The 18,604-nt window shown below is 43.2% G+C and overlaps 1 protein-coding gene across 1 annotated transcript in view; it reads left to right on the forward strand.

The window, feature by feature from the left end:
• The first annotated feature begins 250 nt into the window (after positions 1-250).
• LOC135389379 (uncharacterized) overlaps positions 251-18,604 on the forward strand; it is a 179,453-nt gene continuing 161,099 nt past the window's right edge. Inside the window, exons 1-3 of the mRNA XM_064619435.1 lie at positions 251-265; positions 2,293-2,327; positions 3,175-3,296. Coding sequence (XP_064475505.1) covers positions 251-265; positions 2,293-2,327; positions 3,175-3,296 — 172 coding nt within the window. The remainder of the gene's footprint in view (positions 266-2,292; positions 2,328-3,174; positions 3,297-18,604) is intronic.

The following is an 18,604-nucleotide window of genomic DNA, read 5'->3' on the forward strand; positions in this document are numbered from 1 at the left end:
CAGCGCCGTTTTTGTTATGATTTCGTTGCGATCGCCGTGTTCACTAGGCCTAACACCGGCGACAAAACGTATTATTTTCAGTTAGATATCGATGGATGAGCATAAGTTGAAACGTATTTCCGAGAAACTTATATTAGGATGTACATTTGCAGCGTAAAATCAGGTTAGTCTGTGAAAAATTTTTGTCACGAAATCCCCGCTTCACTGCGTTTGTCTTCGTCGCCGCCATTTTGGGTGGCAGCATGGTGTCATGGCGACCCCCTTGGTAGAAAGCAAACCAATCAGAGGAGCGAAATTGTGATTGACAGGTCGAGCCTCTTTTTGTGACTCCTCCCGATGGCCAGACTCCCTTTTAATATACGGCTCTGACCACCCCCATCGTATAACAGAACTGTCTAAAAAATGAGTTAAACATTTCATTGTTATGGCATTTTTGCTCACTGTGTAGTTGTCAAATGCAAAACAAAAAGGTGGTGGTACTAAAGCAAAACAAAAAGTAAAAGCATCAGACAACTGGCTCACCAGCCGTCACAAAAATAATTCGGCGGCGGCCGAAAACCCGAAACGCGCTCTTGCCGGCGGCGGACACGCAAAGCACAATTTTCTTTTGTTTGTTTTTGTGCGTGTGGGATGTGCGCGTGTGTGTGCGGGAAGCGGGAAGTAGTGATGGGCGATAGTCATCCAAATGCTATCGATAGTACTATCGATGGTTGAGACGACTACTCATTTAACTATCGATAGTTTTGCTCAAAACTATCGATAGTTTGAACTATCGATAGTAAGCTGGACACAGTCCAAAGCCGCTTGCTGCGAAAATGTAGAAGTCACTGCTCCAAGTTGTATTATCAATCTAATCAAATGCCTTTATTTATAGTTGCACAGTATTGATATTTTTGAAATAGTTTCGGACCGTTAGCATGAAGAAACTGATTACATAAAACAGAGGAACTGTTCCGAAAACAGACGAGAACCTCTGTTGTGCACTACGCGTATAGTTAACATTGGGGCATTGGAGCATTAATCAGAGCTGTCGCATACGCTGTCAAACTATCATTAGTTTGTTACCGTCATGGTAATACGGGTTTTTGAGAATTAACGACCACTAATACCTGCTCAGAAACGCCCACTTTATAGCATTGTACATGTATAGTAATACTCCGATATTTCATATTTCATGAACTCAATAATTTATTTCCCATTATCATATTTCGTTCTTTCTTTCATTTTCTTTTTCTTCCCCACCCCCCCTCCCCCTTTGATAACCTGCAGGAGCGAAAAGCAAATTTAGAAGGTTTCGTTTTGGAAAGAAACGTGCTAACATTTTAAATTCGCAGTGAGCGAACTATCCCTTCGTGTTCCCTTGTCTCGGGGTTTTTACATTATGCATTATTGAAAGTTTGCAGGAGCGAAACGCGAATTCAGAAGGTTTCACTTTCAAAAGAAACATGCTGAAATTATAAATTCGGAGTGGATAAACTATGGATACTTTGCAGGAGCGAAACGCGAATTCAGAAGATATCGTCTTCAAAAGAAACATGCTAAAATTTAAATTTTTAGTGAACAAACTATTGGTAGTTTGGAGCAGCGAAACGCAAATTTCGCGGGAAGTTTCCCTTTCAAAGACAGAAGCTAAAATGTTAAATTCGGAGTGAATACAGGGTGGGTGCAATAAAAGGTCAGTCACATTTTCGCCTGTGGCGCTATATTTACTTGAGAGACAGACTTCTGCCACCACACAGTAAATAATTTGTGCCAGAGAAATGTACAAAAAAATCGTGGTTGCCATGCACTGTGCAAGAAAATTAATACGACCACGCAAACTTTCGTCTTCATGTATTTCCTATGCGCTATACCGATGGATTGGAACGAAAGTTTGCGTGGTCGTATTTATTTTCTTGCACAGTGCTTTGTAACCACGATTTTTCGTAGGTTTCTTGAGCATAACTTCTTTACTCTGAGGCAGTGGAAGTCTGTGCGTCAACGAGGTATCGGTCAAGGAAGCATCGCTTCACGCACGAAAATATGACTGACCTTTTAGAGCACCCACCCTGTATTTCGGAGTGAATTGGCAAATAAATAAATCTCAAACACATAAAAGTATCGATAGTGTGGTGTGCTGGATTGGCTTGGCTCAAGCGACGTGAAGCTCGGTGAAGTGCAGTCACGACACTACCGATAGTCCGAAAAACTATCGCGATACTATCGAAATTTCGGTTCACTCGATAGTTGAACAATCGATAGTCAAAAACTATCGATAGTATCGAATGTTTCGATAGTATCGCCCATCACTAGCGGGAAGGTTTGTTGTTGGAAGCCCTGCGTAAAAGGTGTCGTCTTCTGAGCCAAGTACAGCACTTTTAAGTCTAAGATTGTGATTTGGGTGTACCAATAGTTGTGACAACCTCTCTTGAAATCGACTGATTGCAACGTGTTTTTATGGTTAATGTGTGTGTTCGGATGACATAGATCTTGTTTGTGGATTTCAGTTGCTGTGGCGGGTATATATGTTAGTTTGAGATCATACACGTTCCTTGAAAACTCCCAGAAATGAGCAACAGAAGTCTTTCTGAATTGGGGAAGGCAGGACATAGAGAATATTAAGCCGTGCAGAGACGTCTGGATCAGATTCAGCATTCACTAGCGTCTGGCATTCAGAGCATTCCATGGCCTGTGAAAGGTGGCACATGCAGAGCGAATTGCTTGAATTTCAATGCATTGTCCTCATATTTAAACCTGGAATGCTTATAAGACTTCCAGTAATCTCATTTTTAACATTGTCTCACTGAGAACACACATAAACTAATAAGAACTGCGTAATGTGTGTCGTAATGCGTGTCATAATGAATGTATAATAACTGTGTGGCAATAGCCTCTTGCGTGTTCATTGAATGACATTTAGACATTGCTGCGTAGCAGTAAAGCGTGCAAGTTTCATGTCAAACTGAATGTCCATGTGTTTGCTACACGATGGAAAATTTTTGGAAGTGTGCGAGAAATTTATTTTCTGCAAAGTGCAAAAGATGCGCACATTCTTCAGATGGCTCTGAGTTGTCATATGTTCTGTAACTGCTGCCTATCATGTTTTTTGCAGAAATTTTGTAGTATGAATGGTGTTGGGGAATCCTTGTGTCTGTGTCTACTCAACGGAACCATATTTTTCTTGCCTTCTTGTAGGTCGTTCAGCTATGTGGATCTTGTTTCTGTACGCTGTGGCATTATAGTTGCTTCTTCAGTGTGTGGACATGATGTCTCTGTCAAGTTCTGGACGTATCCGTCAACACGGGAGCTGTTATCAGGTACTTGATATGACAATTCCGCTTTCTATGCCTGCTCATTTGGTGTAAATGTTTGTTGTGTTTCGTGGTACCTATAGGTACTGGAACAAGTGGCGTTGCCATGTTTCCTACTCCCAAAATGCACTACCAAAGGTACCATTGACCCCCACACCTCCCATGCCAGTGCGTAGAACATCACATATTCTAATATATGATTGTGGTTGCATGTAGTTCATACAAACATATCTGCTCCTTAAGTTTACTGAGTGATGGAGCATTGTTCATTCAATCATTTGTCACAACACTGCTGACATCACAAGATGACACACACTGGGGTGGAAACCACATACATACTGTAACAAAAACAAGGTGCCATGTCTATTTATTTTATTTAGAAATACTACTGGCTGCCCGTTGGAGGCCCAAGTAGGGTGTACAAAATATAGAGAAATTACAAACAGCAGTATTATACAAAGTTACAAGTTCAACATACATCTCGTGCGTACATATTTGGATACATCTTCAAGTACAAGTACAACATACATTTCATGGATTACCATGTAAGAGAACGTGAGCAACGTTGTTAACGAAGCAATTGCAGTAAAGCATGCAGATAGTAAGATAGCACAACTTCTTCTGGTAGGCTATTCCACTCTTGGACAGTGCGAAAAAAAAAAAGAATATTTGTCAGAATCATTTTTGGCTGGAACACATCTAACCTGGCGATTATGCGTAAATCGAGTACATCTCATAGTAATTGGTGTGACATAGTCTTCAGGCATTACCTTTAAGTTTCCATTGACCAGAACATAGAAAACTTTTAATCGATTTATGTTGCGTCTAGTCCTCGGTACACTTAGCCCTGATCTAGTCAACACTGTATCTAGGGGATCCTCCCTTCTGTACTTATTAAAAATAAAACGCAGTGCTTTCCTTTGTAATTTCTCAAGCCTATCTATGTTGATCTGTGTGTGGGGATCCTAAATAACGTCAGCATAATCAAGCAAAGGGCGTGTATACAGTGATTTCACGCGTATAAGCCGCAGGATTCGTTTTTAGGAACATTTCAAAAATTTTCGGGCAGATGAGCCGCAGTCGCAGATAACCCACAGCCAGTATGACGTGACTAGTTTGTGGGACAAAGGAGACCATACAGAAAGTCATAAACCCTGTGGTCCATACTCCGGGGTCGGCATGGTGTACAACAAAGGAGGTCAGTTCTAGTGCTCTACCAATATCGGAATGTGCCCTTGTTGTGTGTTTTTCATGGATCGACGGGTCAGTGGCCTTCCAGAAGACATGAATCACTGTCACCACTTTCGTTAAAGCTGCTTGGTTGAAGGCACTATGATAGGTCAATCTACTTGAATGTTGACGCGCCACTGTTACACATTGTTTGTGCATTGGAAGGGCGATGCTGTTCCATAGACACTGTCGGCCCTTTCGTTAAAACCAGCGTATGGTGAAAATGCAAAGGAAAAATAGTCATCAGATAAGCTGCAGAGCGTCCGTGAGAAAAAAAAATGTGCGTAAGCCGCGGCTAATACGCGTGAAATTACGGTAAGTCCTGTTGGCTGTTCATTTTGTTTTCCATGTTGCATGCCTTAGCTCACAATGTAAGTACCACAATTTCGATGAGGCATTCTGTGATATACGAGGGTGGTTCCATAAGTTTCCGGCCCGACCAACTTTTAATAGTCATAGAGACGAAACAAGTGCATCACTTTTCGACATAGTCACCTTTAACTTTGATGCACTTTTGACACCTTTCAACCAGCATTCTTATTCACTTGAAAAAAGAGTCCGAAGTTTTGTAAGCAAAATGCTGGAAAGCTGCCTCTTGCACCTCACTATCGTTTTGAAATCTCCATCCCCTGAGATCCCTCTTCAAGTTTGAGAACAGGAAGTAGTCACTCGGTGCCAAGTCTGGACCGTAGGGTGGGTGGTGGATTTCTTCGAAGCCGCACTCCTTCAGTGCAGCCTTGGCAACAGAAGCCGTGTGGACAGGGGCATTGTCCTGGAGCAACCAGGCACCTCGACTCAACCTGCCGCGCCTCTTTTCCTTGATGGCGTGTTGCAGTCTGTGCATAGTGAAGGATTGAAGTGCATAGTGCGCAGGAGTGAAGCATAATAATTCGCATTCACTGTGGTGTTCCTCTCTTTGAAGTTGATTAGGAGGATCCCGTGACAATCCCAAAATATTGTTGCCATGATCTTCTTTGTGGATTGTGTGACCTTGGCTTTTCTTGGGGGTGCTTCTCCTGGTTTGCGCCATTCCATCGACTCATTTTTCGAAAGGGGATCATAGTAGAGCACCATAGTCTCATCCTCTGTGACAATTGACTTCAATATTTCTTCTTCGTTCTCTTGACAGAGCTCCAAAAACTATTTGGCACAGACGACGCGCTGTTGCTTTTGAACTGACGAGAGAAGTCGTGGCACCCATCTCGCACTGACCTTTTCCATGTGAAGTCCCTCGCCGATGATGCGAAAAACGTCTGTTTTGCAAAGCCCCAGCCTTTCTGAAATTTCTTTCACCTTCAGACACCTGTTGCTCAGCACTTCCTCCTCGCCAAGAGACAAATTTTCTTGTGTCACCACTTCCACTGGACGACCATCGCGTGGATCATCTTCAATGGACTCTTGCCCCAGTCGAAACTGCTGAACCCAGTCTTTTACCGTTGTGTATGACGGAGAGGCTTCTCTGTACACGTTGTCCAGTCGCGCTTTAATTTCTGTAGGCGAAATTTCCTCTTTTGTCAAGAATTTTATCACAGCGCGGTACTTGATTTTTTCCATTTTAACTGACGAGTGCACCCTGGCTGTTTGAAATGCCGCTCTCCAACCGACAAAAGCATGAAGCACGGAGAGGGTTGAGTGTGGTGCTCTGGCCCTCTAACAGATGGCGCAACGCGTCCTTAATCGCATTTTCAAATTCGTGTGCATTTTCTACCTCGGGCCGGAAACTTATGGAACCACCCTCGTATATTCAGTATTATGTTCAGTATATATATTCAGTATGTATGTTCCAGCGCAGATCATTAGAAATGATAACTCCGAGATATTTGAAAGAGTCAACCTGTTGCAAGTGCTCACCATCAATATGATAACAAAAACTGTGGAGCATTATTTTCCTACTTGTGTTCATATAGGCACATTTCTTGATGTTCAGTTCCTTTTGCCAGTCCCTACACCATTTCTATATTTTCCCTAAGCAATCATTCAAAAGAAGTTGGTCGTCACTATTATATATAGTGATTATATATTATATTATATATAGTCATATAGAATTAGAGAGAACAATATACAGTCATCCGCAAACAGATGGAAATTTACCTCAATATTGGAAGATATATTATTAATATGGAGAAGGAACAAAAGTGGTCCCAGCACGGATCCCTGTGGAACTCCTGGATTAACAGTAACAGAGGGCAATCTGTCATCACCAACCTGTACAAACTGTTGTCTCATATGCGAATAATTCTCAAGCCATGTACATATTTTAGAATTTGGTATAACAGATCTTAATTTGTATAACAACTTTGTGTGGCAAACTTTATCAAACACTTGATAATGAGAGGACTGAAGTTCTGAGGCTGGAACAACATAGAAAGGACAAATACATACAAAGCCTAGCTCAATTTTTAGAGCCCTGGACCGGTAATCCAGAAGATGTGGGTTCGAGTCCTACATCTGGCTAACCTTTTCAGTGACTTCCATCTTTCATCGTTCACTTTTGATTAGTCCAGAAAAATCACGTCACCTTGACCCCTCGAGTTAATCACTTTTGCAAAGAAATCGGTGGTGTCCAACAACTGAGTAATAGTAGAAGTGCGCCGAAATCCGTGCTGGCTCGAATCGAGAAATGATGCACTTTCTTATGCTTGTTAATTGTCTTATTAAATGCTTTGACAAAATGTGCTCAAAAACCTCAGCACACGTGGATAACAATGTAACAGGGTGATAATTGCAAACATCAGTGGTAGGACCAGATTTATGAGTTGGAATCACTTCGCCCCAGATTTTTGGTAAATGAGGGCAAGGAACTTAGCTTAGCACCACATTCAGCGTGTCTTCCTAAGAACTCATTTGGTAAACCATCTGCTCCCGGTGCTTTCTTTGGATCAATATTTAACAACAGGGCAAAAGTACCAGTCTCTGCAAACTCAGCATCGGACAAGACCATTTTTCTAGGCAATGTGTAGTGTAGGAGAATTTCATTATGAAATGTAAAAACTGAAATGAAGTGTTCATTAAATATTTTGGCAATCCTTGTGTTGCCTAGTATAACTGTTCCATCCACACAGGTTTATCTGTTGAAAGGAACCTCCAAGACTTTGACGGACATTCCGTCATAAAATGTAGTAGGGTCTCATTATGGAATTTGAACTTCTCATTCCCTATCTCGTTCCTTAAAGCGACACTCCGGACCTCTGGAGGGCATTCGGATTGAGACTCCATTTGATCGTGCTCCACACGTATATCATCCACGTAAAGTAGAAAGGGTGAAAGCTTCCCCGTTTTAGAGGAAATGAATTAAATCCTACGGTTAACCCATATCTGGTTTCGGTATCTCCGTGACATCACTGTTGTTTTCGGCGTCACAATTGTGCAAGGCGACGTAACACTCAGCGCTTGTTTGAGGTGCAGAGTGAGATTTTCAGGTGAGACTTGACCCAATTGGGATTGGCAATTTGTTTTATACCTTATGTTATTCCTAACTACAGTGAACCCTCGTTAATATGACCCCCGATAATCTGACATACGCGCTTTACGACCATACTCCTGGGAAACGATGCAGTGGAACCTCTGCAAATCCCTACCCATTAATATGACATTTCCGCATTATGACCAAGATTTTTGGGAACGACCATGGTCATAATAACAAGAGTTCACTGTATGTAGCTTGTAACATTTTCTATGCAGGTGTTGGTGCTGTAACTCAGAGACGCGTGCCTGACAAATGTTTATGCTGTGTATAGGCCAAATCTGTGACGAGAATGAGGTCGAAACTCAACAACACTTACTTGTCTTTGCAAAAGGCATTGGTAGTGCACCGAGCTTTTATCCAGGACGGTGAATACTGGCTACCCCAACTGTTTTAGGGGTTCAGTCTCCGCAAACCCAAAAAATGACACGCACGTTGTTTTCATTCTTGTTCTCTCGATGCGCTAAGGAACCCCTATGCTTCATCGCTCAACATACACCGTCACATATACAGTAACCAGTCACTGTTAATAAAAAGCAGGAATGCCATGCGTATTGAAAGTACAGGAGCCAGGAAGTGCAACGCGCAAAGAACACACAGCCCGCTGAGAGGAGCCGAGCGGACGCCGCAAAGGCCGGAAGAGAACGCTCCTGGCGTCACGACTGTCCAAGTGCGGCTTTCAGTCAGGGGCAAATGATGCAAGTTGAAAGTTGCATTGCAAATTCTCTGAGCCGAATATAAACAAAGTATTTTGCATGGTGGCTCGGAAGGATATAAGGAATCATCTGATGAAGCCTATTTACTTCACATCTGGGCTCCAGATTATCTCTTTAAGGTGTGAGAGAAAGCGGACAGATATTGTTTATTGATGACTCTAGATGATGGCTGACACAAACATTTTATCTTCCACTTTAGTTGTAAAGTATTTCTGGTAATCCATCTGATTTCTCATAATTTCTGATGGTTTCTAGTAATCATTTTTTTTTTGTTTTCACTGATGAACGAAATCAACAAAATGAACCCATAGTACGTCAACCGACACATTAACATCATTATGCAATGAAAGAAAATGATAATAATTTAGTTAACTAAGCGGTCGAGTATACGTTCGTTAGAAGCACAATTAAAATCTGGAAAACGACCTGTGTCTCGCAAACCAGATCTGCCTAAGACCAATCTAGTCTCAAAAACAACCATACAATGGTCAGATATACTGGTCATGTATTACACAATTGTATTTTTGTCTCGAAACATCGTCAGACGCCATAACCAAATCTAGCACAGTACCCGAGCCAATGCTAGCGGTCTCGTAATATACTCTACTACTCGGTACATGTTTGTACTAAACAAGATGTCTAACATTCTTTCAGAGCACTCATCCCCAAATTTGTTAGTAGACAGAGTCGTCCAATCTATGTTCGGGAGATTAAAATCTCCAGCGACAATAACTGTATCATGTTTTTAAAGTCAACATAGAATTATGCAAAGTCTCTAGCACCATATTATCACTGCCCAGGGGCCTATGAAAGGCACCCAAAACAAGAAGGGGTGTTAAAGACAAAAATCTAACCCACACAGGTTCCGTGCCCGGTAAATCCGGCAGTTTAACATAATTCGTGTTGTGCTTCAACAAGATTGCCACTCCGCCCCCACGAGGGCCTCTACCTTTCCTGATAATTTTATACGAAGGTGGTGTAACCTCTGCGTCAAGTATGTGTTTGTGGAGCCAAGTTTCAGTTATGACAAGCGCATCAGGTTTTTGTTCAGTCAAGGCATTCTCTATTTCCACAATTTTATTGATCACACTGCATCCATTTAAGTTAATCTGAACTTTAGACTGGTTGGTTGAACAGGCGACTGTCACTCCACCGGTTTATCCGTCCTGGACACAAGTTCAATTCTGGCATCAGTGGCGGTATCCCAAACATAAAGCTTGTCATTGATCCTGATCTTGTTAAACTTGAGTGTTACACTTGTGCTGTCTGCAAGCATTAGTGTGCACAAATTTCAAAGCCAGCACATACTTTGTGAACACTTGTTGTGTCAGAAATAGAACTTGTTTAATAATTGTGCACACAGGGTAGTATATATCTACATATAAATAGAGTGAAACACTCAATTTTGCATTTGCAAGTCCTCGTGTAGGCACTCCAGATTATTCCTCACGAAGTGCACATGCATCCCTATGAGGTCATTCATGCGCATCTTGCTCTGTCACATGTAAAGTCACCTGCATGAGAATGGTATTTCATAGACCACCCCTGAACGGCAGTCCACATATTGTAATTAATGTCTTGTTCTAGCATTCTCTTTTGGCAAGTTTACCTATTTCTGCAGTATTGACAGCATGATGCATTGTCTAGTGAAATTTCAAATGTTACGGTAAGGTTAACTGATGTAATAATCTCAGTCAGAGAGCGGAACCGAAAATGTTACCGGTTCGGAATTGACCATAAGGGTTCAGTTCCGCCTCACCTTCATAGTATGTACTCGCCTCCATCAGAGTGTCGCTGTAGCTGGAATTAGCCGCAGTGCGTGTATTTCTATTCAGTTTTCTACAGTGGTCTGTGACTTAAGATTGCAATGCTCCTGGCAGATTTTTGGGACAGTTTCACATGGAGGGCAAGGAATGTGCACTGCTAAACCAGATGTTCTCCTCCTACCAGGATAAGAGTGAACTGCCACATAGAATGGTAGCATTGTTTCATCTGAGCTGTTGAGAACAAGGGCTGTACCATTATTTGACACTTTGCAGATATTTTAATTGTAAGTGGAAAGCGTACGCACTACATTCGTAGCAAATCACAAACATCACTTTCATTCTTCCATTTTGCACTAGCACCCCAATAACATGTAACTTTCACTTACTGTATTTTCTGGTGCATAGTGCATGCCCCTAAAAATGGGCTGCATTTGAAAGACAGTCCATGTATTGAACGGAAACATCTCCTTGAGTCTGAGGAGCAACGAAGGGGGGAACTAGACAGGACGGACCATCATCCGTCGCTACGTCCACGACATCATTCTCTTTGCATCCAATTCTTCCGTTTTAGAGAGACTGCTCCTCTACGCACAACATTCTTGCCCAGAACTCCATGTCACCGCGGAACATTCCACCCAAGGTACCCTAAGATTTCTGGACATTACCTTTTTAACTAGCCCATCCCCGTGCTGGGAATATGGCAGACAAAACCCCAAACCCCTGCTCCCTAAATATAGCTGCCACTTAAGTCAGTAAAGAATCGTCTAGTGAAAAATGTTTTAACCTTAGCCAGGAGGAAATCGTGCATCCACAAGATCCCTTCTGCTTTGTCACGCCAAATATCGCGGCTCGTCCAATCTGGCTGCCAGATAGACAGTATCCAAGGGCACTTATACAGTCTTCTTTGTCGCCAGAAAGCAAGACCGGAACAACCTAGGAAAAAGCACCCTATCATCCTCCCCTTCTTTCACTTTCCTTTTCGCACTTGCGAAAATTGCAGCTGCCCATGGCATCCGTGTCATTTTTTTCTGTCCAACATAAGCTGTCTCTTCTTACCCCTTTTTTGAACTCCGTTAGAGACCAAAATTGTACCACGAACCACACTACATAATTTGTCAATTGTAAGAAGTCTTGTGTATACAGCATTCCACTAACGTGTGGACGTGCCTATATAGGTCAGACAGGTCGCTGTCTCAACGACAGGATTAGAGAACATGCAAACAACGTTAAAACAAATTTAAACATTTTGCAACTCTGTGCGCATTTAAAGTCATGTGCGGGCTGCCATCCAGCTTTTAAAAAAGAGCCTTTTTTGCTGCAACAACCAGTTGGGAGGCCTCTTGCTGGAGGCTTCCCAAATTGCCACCACACCTTTGTGCGTCAGCCGACCTTCCGTTGCAGTCCCCAATGACCTACTCGCCCTACTTTACCCTGTGAGACCTGGCTAACCTCCCTCCTTCTCCTTATCGCTTCTTCCACTTTCTCTATGTTGAATAAAGTGCTCATTTGCTGGTTTTGAGTCGTCGTCGTCGGTTCTTGTCCTGTGTCTGTCCTGCCTAGTTCCCCCCTTCATTGTTCCTCAGACTCAAGGAGATGTTTCTGTTCAATCGTATACACCAGCTCGCTTGTCTACTCTACTTATGTTCAAAGTCCATGTATAATGTGCACTGGTGCATAAGGCGCATCGCACTGTTGCTTCAAGCTTCCGTACTGCCACCAGTCACAATAAACCGAGGCAGTGTATCATGTATGCATATGATTTATTTGAAACAAGGAGTCTGTGTCATACTATACTTCAGTCTCCTCTCTGCTTTCGGATTCGCGCCCCTTCTCAATCATGCCAGCCTTCTCAAATGAATTCAGGGTTATTCCCTGCTCAACAGCATCCTTAAGCAGCATCATTAACTTTTTATGAAGTCCAGTGCCCTTTCACAGGTTTTGTCAACAGACCCTAGATTTCGGAGGAAGTTACAGCACATCTTGGAAGAGGCTAGAAATTGTACATCACCGACCTGAAAACGAACTCTGCAGAAAAATATTTCCGTGTATAACATGCAGGACCTCTTCAGAGCACTTTTGTACTGTATAACGCGCATGTTATGCACCGGAATGCAGCATACATAGTGATTGGGCTGATCATACTAAATGGTGATACTCTGCTTACAACCCAACCAATGACAGAGACCACCACTATCTCCTCAAAATTAGCACCACATTCACCCTTGAGTTAAGAGAGAGTAGAAGGCGGCATCGACTACATTCTTCAGATGTTCTGAGTCATTGATTACTTATTATGATATTGTTCAGTCTCGGTTAGTTGAAGACTTTGGGGTGCATACCTTTTTGTAACACTGAATGTTTATGAGCAGCCACAAAGCTGGTCCTTTTGGGATCACAGTCACTGGCCCTGCATTTTGCGGGCAAAAAATAACTTTGCCACTTCAGGTGAGATCCCCCTTTCGGAGTATTTTTCCTTTTCTTGCGAAACACACAATAAGAAAACAAAAAGTAGTGATATGGGGAGTAACTGCAATTACTGCCCATTTTTTGTCCCCTGGGCCTCAAAGTTGCTCCCTAGCACTTCAAATAGTTACTAAACCTCTCAACTTGCTCAAGCAATGTGCTCTTTGCGAATTTGATGGAATTAGGCTATATAATTCACATTTTTTGCCCACAGAGTAAGAAATAGTGGTTTCTTTGCACGTTGTGTCTTATGGATGCCACAAGGTTTTATCTTACTCGATATATTACGGTTGACTTTTTAATACAGAGTATTTTCATTCATGCACATGGATTAAAGACTGTGAATGTAAAGTTTGAAATGCGGTCCCCATTCTGTGACATTCACTTAGCTCCATGCATTTAGTCCAGGAAAGGTCTAATGGTTGCGGCATTTCATTTAGTCCAAAAGAGAAGTAAATTCACTCGCACAGAGTAAAGTTGGTCTTGTATGCACCATCCTTTATGACACTCCTTTTTGATGCTACAGTATGGCATGTCGAAGTGGTTGGCATACATGGTCACACCCTACATAGTACAGACGGTTCAAAGAGTAAAGGAGGTGTGTCGTGCGCAATGGTGACAGAAAATATCACGAAAGTGCATCTCCTAAGCCAGGCTTTCTAAATTTTCAGTGCAGAGACCCTTGGTATTATTCCTGCATTACGTTGTATTCTTGAGAAACAAATCGAATCGTCTGTAATTTATACGAACTCTCTCAAGAGCTTGTATGTTGTCTGTGGCCTCCAACCAACAAAAAACTCCTTCGCCCAGCAGGCACGTAGCCTAGCAAGCACTGTACTCTGCAAGGGTCACAATTTGATTTCCTGCTGGGTACACAGCCATGTGGGTATAGCAGGGAACGAGAGTACTGACCGGGCTGCTGCGGCTGCTCTCGCAGGCTAGGTCGCTCCAGTCGACATCCCTTATCAGGACCTTAGACCTCTGGTGAAGAAAGCTATCAACTCTAAGTGGCAGGATTTCTGGTACACACAGAATAGTAACAAATTGCACATGATCAAACCGATCACAAAGAAATCACCACACAACTCCAACTGGTTATATGATGTTCTGTCATCTCGCTTCAGAATAGGACACACTATTTATAACACACGGTTTCCTGCTCAGGGGAGGAGATCCGCCTGAGTGTCCTCATTGTGAGGAACATCTTTCAAAACGCCTTATTCATAAGTGCTGCCATCTCGTGGCGGCGGCGCCATGTTTGAGTATTTGGGTGGTCGTGCTATGTGCTATTCCCTGGAACGGGACCAGCTGGACAGTCGGGAAACTTGCCATTTAAGCTTTTTAGGATGGCAGGCGAGCAGGAAGAATGCACAGCCAAGCTCACGAAGCTAACATTCTACTAACCTTTCTTTCTTCTACAATGAGCAAACAGCATCGCATAAGCGGCGTAGCTACAACTCCGTGGCTGAATCTCACGTCGAATTGCGCACTTTTAGGACCCTGTCGCTTTTGCACATATGACTACTCAAATACTTGCCCGAAGCTTACAGCAGAGTGTTCTGATGCGGTGTGTTACGCAGTTACGTAGCAGGTCCCTATATGCGCGTTTGTGCAGCATGGAGTGGTGATGGATCATCTTACTACAGGACTCTTTGCTTAGTTGCTGATCCCGTTCAGTAACTGAATAAAAAAAGCATTTGAGCACCTGTGACTAGACACATTTTGTGTACCTTCAGTAAAATATCAGATACTTGCACATGTAGCTGTTTGGTACCAGAACCCCAACAAAAAGTTAAACGGATGCATACTTTTTGAGATGGAAGCCATGTGGGGCTGACTGTTCACACAAAGAAAGAGGAAGAGCCCCTTTCTTGAAGGCACAGAAAACCAGACTTTCTGTGATGATTTGACGATTTCCTCGGATGTCATGCCGTTTTCTTTGTGATGCAAAGGCAACAGCACACCAGAAGGAGCACATTGCCTTTGCTCTGAAATCTGATGTGCCGTACTTGGTTATCTGCTTGGTGCACAGCTCCTTTTTAAAAGCAATTATAGCAACAATGTCCCAAACGGACATGTACCACTGAGAGAGACTGTGCACAATGCTCATTTTCTCAATCATCTTCTAAATGCTGGTCTGGCAGCACGCTTCCACTAGAAATTCAACAGTGCTGCACGTAAATGAAGTCCTCTGTAGCTTGCGCTTAGAATAGGCCTACTTCTGAAAGAAGCTGCCGTCCCGTGACACTCCAAACAGCCTCAATCACGTGTCACGTGCCTTTTTAATTATTTTAGAGGCAATAATAGCGAACTGAGGATTTACCTTCTCGGTATTCGGGCCAATATTGCCCTTTTAGGTGCACTGTGGCACGAGAAGTAATAGGGAGTTGCCAGTCAACCTCTCGGGGTGCCGCGTTGTTGGCGATAGGCGATGTGGCGGAAACCGAAACCACAGGCAGCTATACTCAAACATGGCGCGTAGACGTAGTCTCCGTCTCCGCACATAGATGGCGCGCACTTATGCATAAGGCGTATTGTGCACATTGTGTGTGCATGCCCCCTGTACAAGACCCAGCGCCAGAAACATTTTAGGAAATTTTATCGGTATTGTTTACGTCTTCACCCAGAACTTTTGCTGGGTGACAAGCCTTTTGAGAAGGTTTTTAGCTTTTCAAGTGAAATCAATGTTTTAAACAGTATTTAAGATCTTACGGTCAGTATAATCCATCTTAGTGCTTCAGTCACTAATATCACTACCAAGTAATCTAGCTGGATTCTTAACTTTTTGGGGTATGTTCTTCCCATTGTATTGGTTTTAATTTATATTAGTATTCATTTAAACTAATAAGTTCTTACCTTTGTATGGCGCTGCATGGCCAAAGTTGCTTTTGTGCCACAAAAATGCAATCATCATCATCATCACACTCTGCGTAGCACAACTTAAATTTGTCCCACAGTCGACAATTTGGACTGTTGTGAACCGTTATTTGAACGGTTACCAAAATCTTTTTAACGGTTCAGTTCCGATTCAGCTCCAAGATGGCGCAAGTGACTTCTGTTCAGTTCCAGTTGGGCCCAAAATAACTTTTCGATTTGGTTCAGCTCTCTGGTCATGGTTAGTATGCGCAGTACATCACATGCATATCGGTGGAGGCAGTGGATGCCAATAATCTAAGTAGCTGGAAGAAAGTCCATTAATATGACTGCTAATATTTCTGAGTCAAGCGTGCTTTGTATAGCTAGAGTAAATTATCAGTAGATCTCAAAAACCAACAGAGCTGGCTCATTTCTTTTTCAGGAAAGAACCATTTGTCTGCAGGAGGAGGGCATACACATGCAGGTTTCATACAGGTCCCTGACATCCTTGATTGCCCTTGATTAAAAAAAAAAAGCTTCTCAAGGGCCCTTAAACAGAGTCTGATTCCTTGTATTCACTGAAGCTATAGGCAGAGCTAGTTAGTCTGACCGAAATCAACACCCTCCTAGTGATACGAAACTCTAGAGCCTTTGTACAAAGGAGTGCTCCTTTTGCTGTTGTTTGCAATGAAGGGAATGAGGGTAGCACATTTTCGGTTATACACACACAGAGGCTTATGTGTCACGGTTCGTGTCTTGCTTCAACTTTCAATACGTCTCATAATTTGAAATCTGGTCTATGGAAATGCTGTGCAGATAGTGCAAGTTCCAGCCTGCCTGTCGAGGACTTGTACAGTATTGCTGCATGGTTGGACCAGACTAAGTAATCCCTGTCGAGCAAGGTGCATGAAGACTATCATCATCACGAAAGTGGATGAACCGTTGTTGAAATCATATGCGATGCTCAAAGCACATAACCTGAGCAGCGTCAGATGAAGGCTCAATAACAAACCAAAATTCAGCATTGGATATTTCAACACACGTGTGAGTTTTGGGATTTTTAAAATATTCAAAAGCTTTCAACAAGGATTGTCTCTCATTCTGCTACCTCATGTTTGCCCAAAATCCCCTAGTTAAAACTTCATTAATGAATTTTATGTGATTGGTTATCTTGTAGTTATACTCTGTTTGAGATGTCCATCTGGCCACATAACTCAACTGCAAAAGGCAGATGGTGTTGAACGTCTCAAAGATGCACGTTGCCTGCGATAATCTATTCTGTGGCCTGAGGGTCCTTGACCACAATCAAGACTCAATTATGTTCTGAAAGAACAACAACAACAACGAAAAATGATAAAAAGAACAAGGAATTATGAATAAAACTGGTTTCTCCGGCATTCTTTTTACCTTTGCCCGGCGTAGTGCTGCTCTAGTGAGGGAGAATATATATGTGAGCACTTCTTGTGGCTCATGAACCTCAGCCAGTTACGAACACAGGAACCTAGTCTTTGCATGTGCTTTTTAAGCTAGCACTATAACTATTGTGAGGATTAAGATGGGCTCACCTTGCTAACATGCAGAACCCGGTAGTACGAGGGGTGTTCAAGTCAAACCGGGGCTTTTCATCTTTTGCAAAAGTAAAATGAACTTACAGGTGAAAAATTTGTTTTATTTTTCAACGTTATCTCCAGCTGCACTAATGCCCTTGTCCCAGCGTTTCATGAGGGCTTGGAGTCCAGCAGCGTAGAAATCCTTACTGGCCCGTAGCAGCCATGATCGGACCGCATTCTTGATCTCGTCGTCGCAGCTGAAGTGGCAGCCCCCGAGGAACGCCTTCAGTGGCCCGAAGAGATGGAAATCGCTGGGGGCAATTTCTGGGCTGTAAGGGGGATGTGGCAGCACCTCCCAGCAAAGTTCCTGTAAGGTGCATGTCGTGAGATACGCGGTATGCGGGCATGCATTGTCCTGTTGGAGGAGGACTCCTTTGGTGATGAGGCCCTTTTGCTTCAGCGCCTTATGCACATCCCCATATGCACAACCTGACAGTAATATGCACTATTGATGGTGGTACCACAGGGCAGAAAATCAACATGAACAACGCCAGCCTTGTCCCAGAAAACCGTGGTCATGACCTTACCCGCAGACGGGGTGCTTCGGAACTTCTTGGGAGCTGGCGAGCCCGGATGCTTCCACTGTTTTGATGCGCAAACAGACTCAGGAGTGAAATTGGTTTACCCACGTTTCATCGCATGTGATGATCCGATCAAGGAATGGCTGTCCTTCAGTGTCGAAACGGTACCTTAGCTCGTGGGAGATTTTCAGTCTTTTCTGCCGGTCTAACACGGAGAGCTGCCTCGTTACCCAACGGGCACTAACTTTCCAAAACTGGAGGTGTTCATGAATGATAGTGTTCAACGTTCCCACAAAAAGGTCCGTCTTTCGAGCCAGTTCGAGACATGTTATCCGTCGATCCTTGAGGATCAGGCGCTCCACAAGTTGGATGTTCTCAGGAACTCTGACACTGGACTGTGAGCCGCCCCAGCCGGGATCGTCCTGCACTAATGTACTGCCGTCTCTGAACTGTTTGCACCACTCAAACGCTTTGCTGTGGCTAAGTATATTGTGGCCATACTGAGCCTGAAGTCTTCTGTGAATTTCAGATGACTTTACGCCTTCATTCACGAGAAAGTTCATGACAGTTCGCTGTTCGATGTGCGCGCTCACCTTGTTGTCGGCCATTTTGTCCAGCACGTGTCTTCTGTTTTGCGCAAACTTTGGACCACCACGTGGTGAACGTGGAGGCCTGTAGCATGTGAAAAT

The sequence above is a fragment of the Ornithodoros turicata genome, chromosome 3 (genome assembly GCF_037126465.1).
Source record: "Ornithodoros turicata isolate Travis chromosome 3, ASM3712646v1, whole genome shotgun sequence".
Lineage (NCBI taxonomy): Eukaryota > Metazoa > Arthropoda > Arachnida > Ixodida > Argasidae > Ornithodoros > Ornithodoros turicata.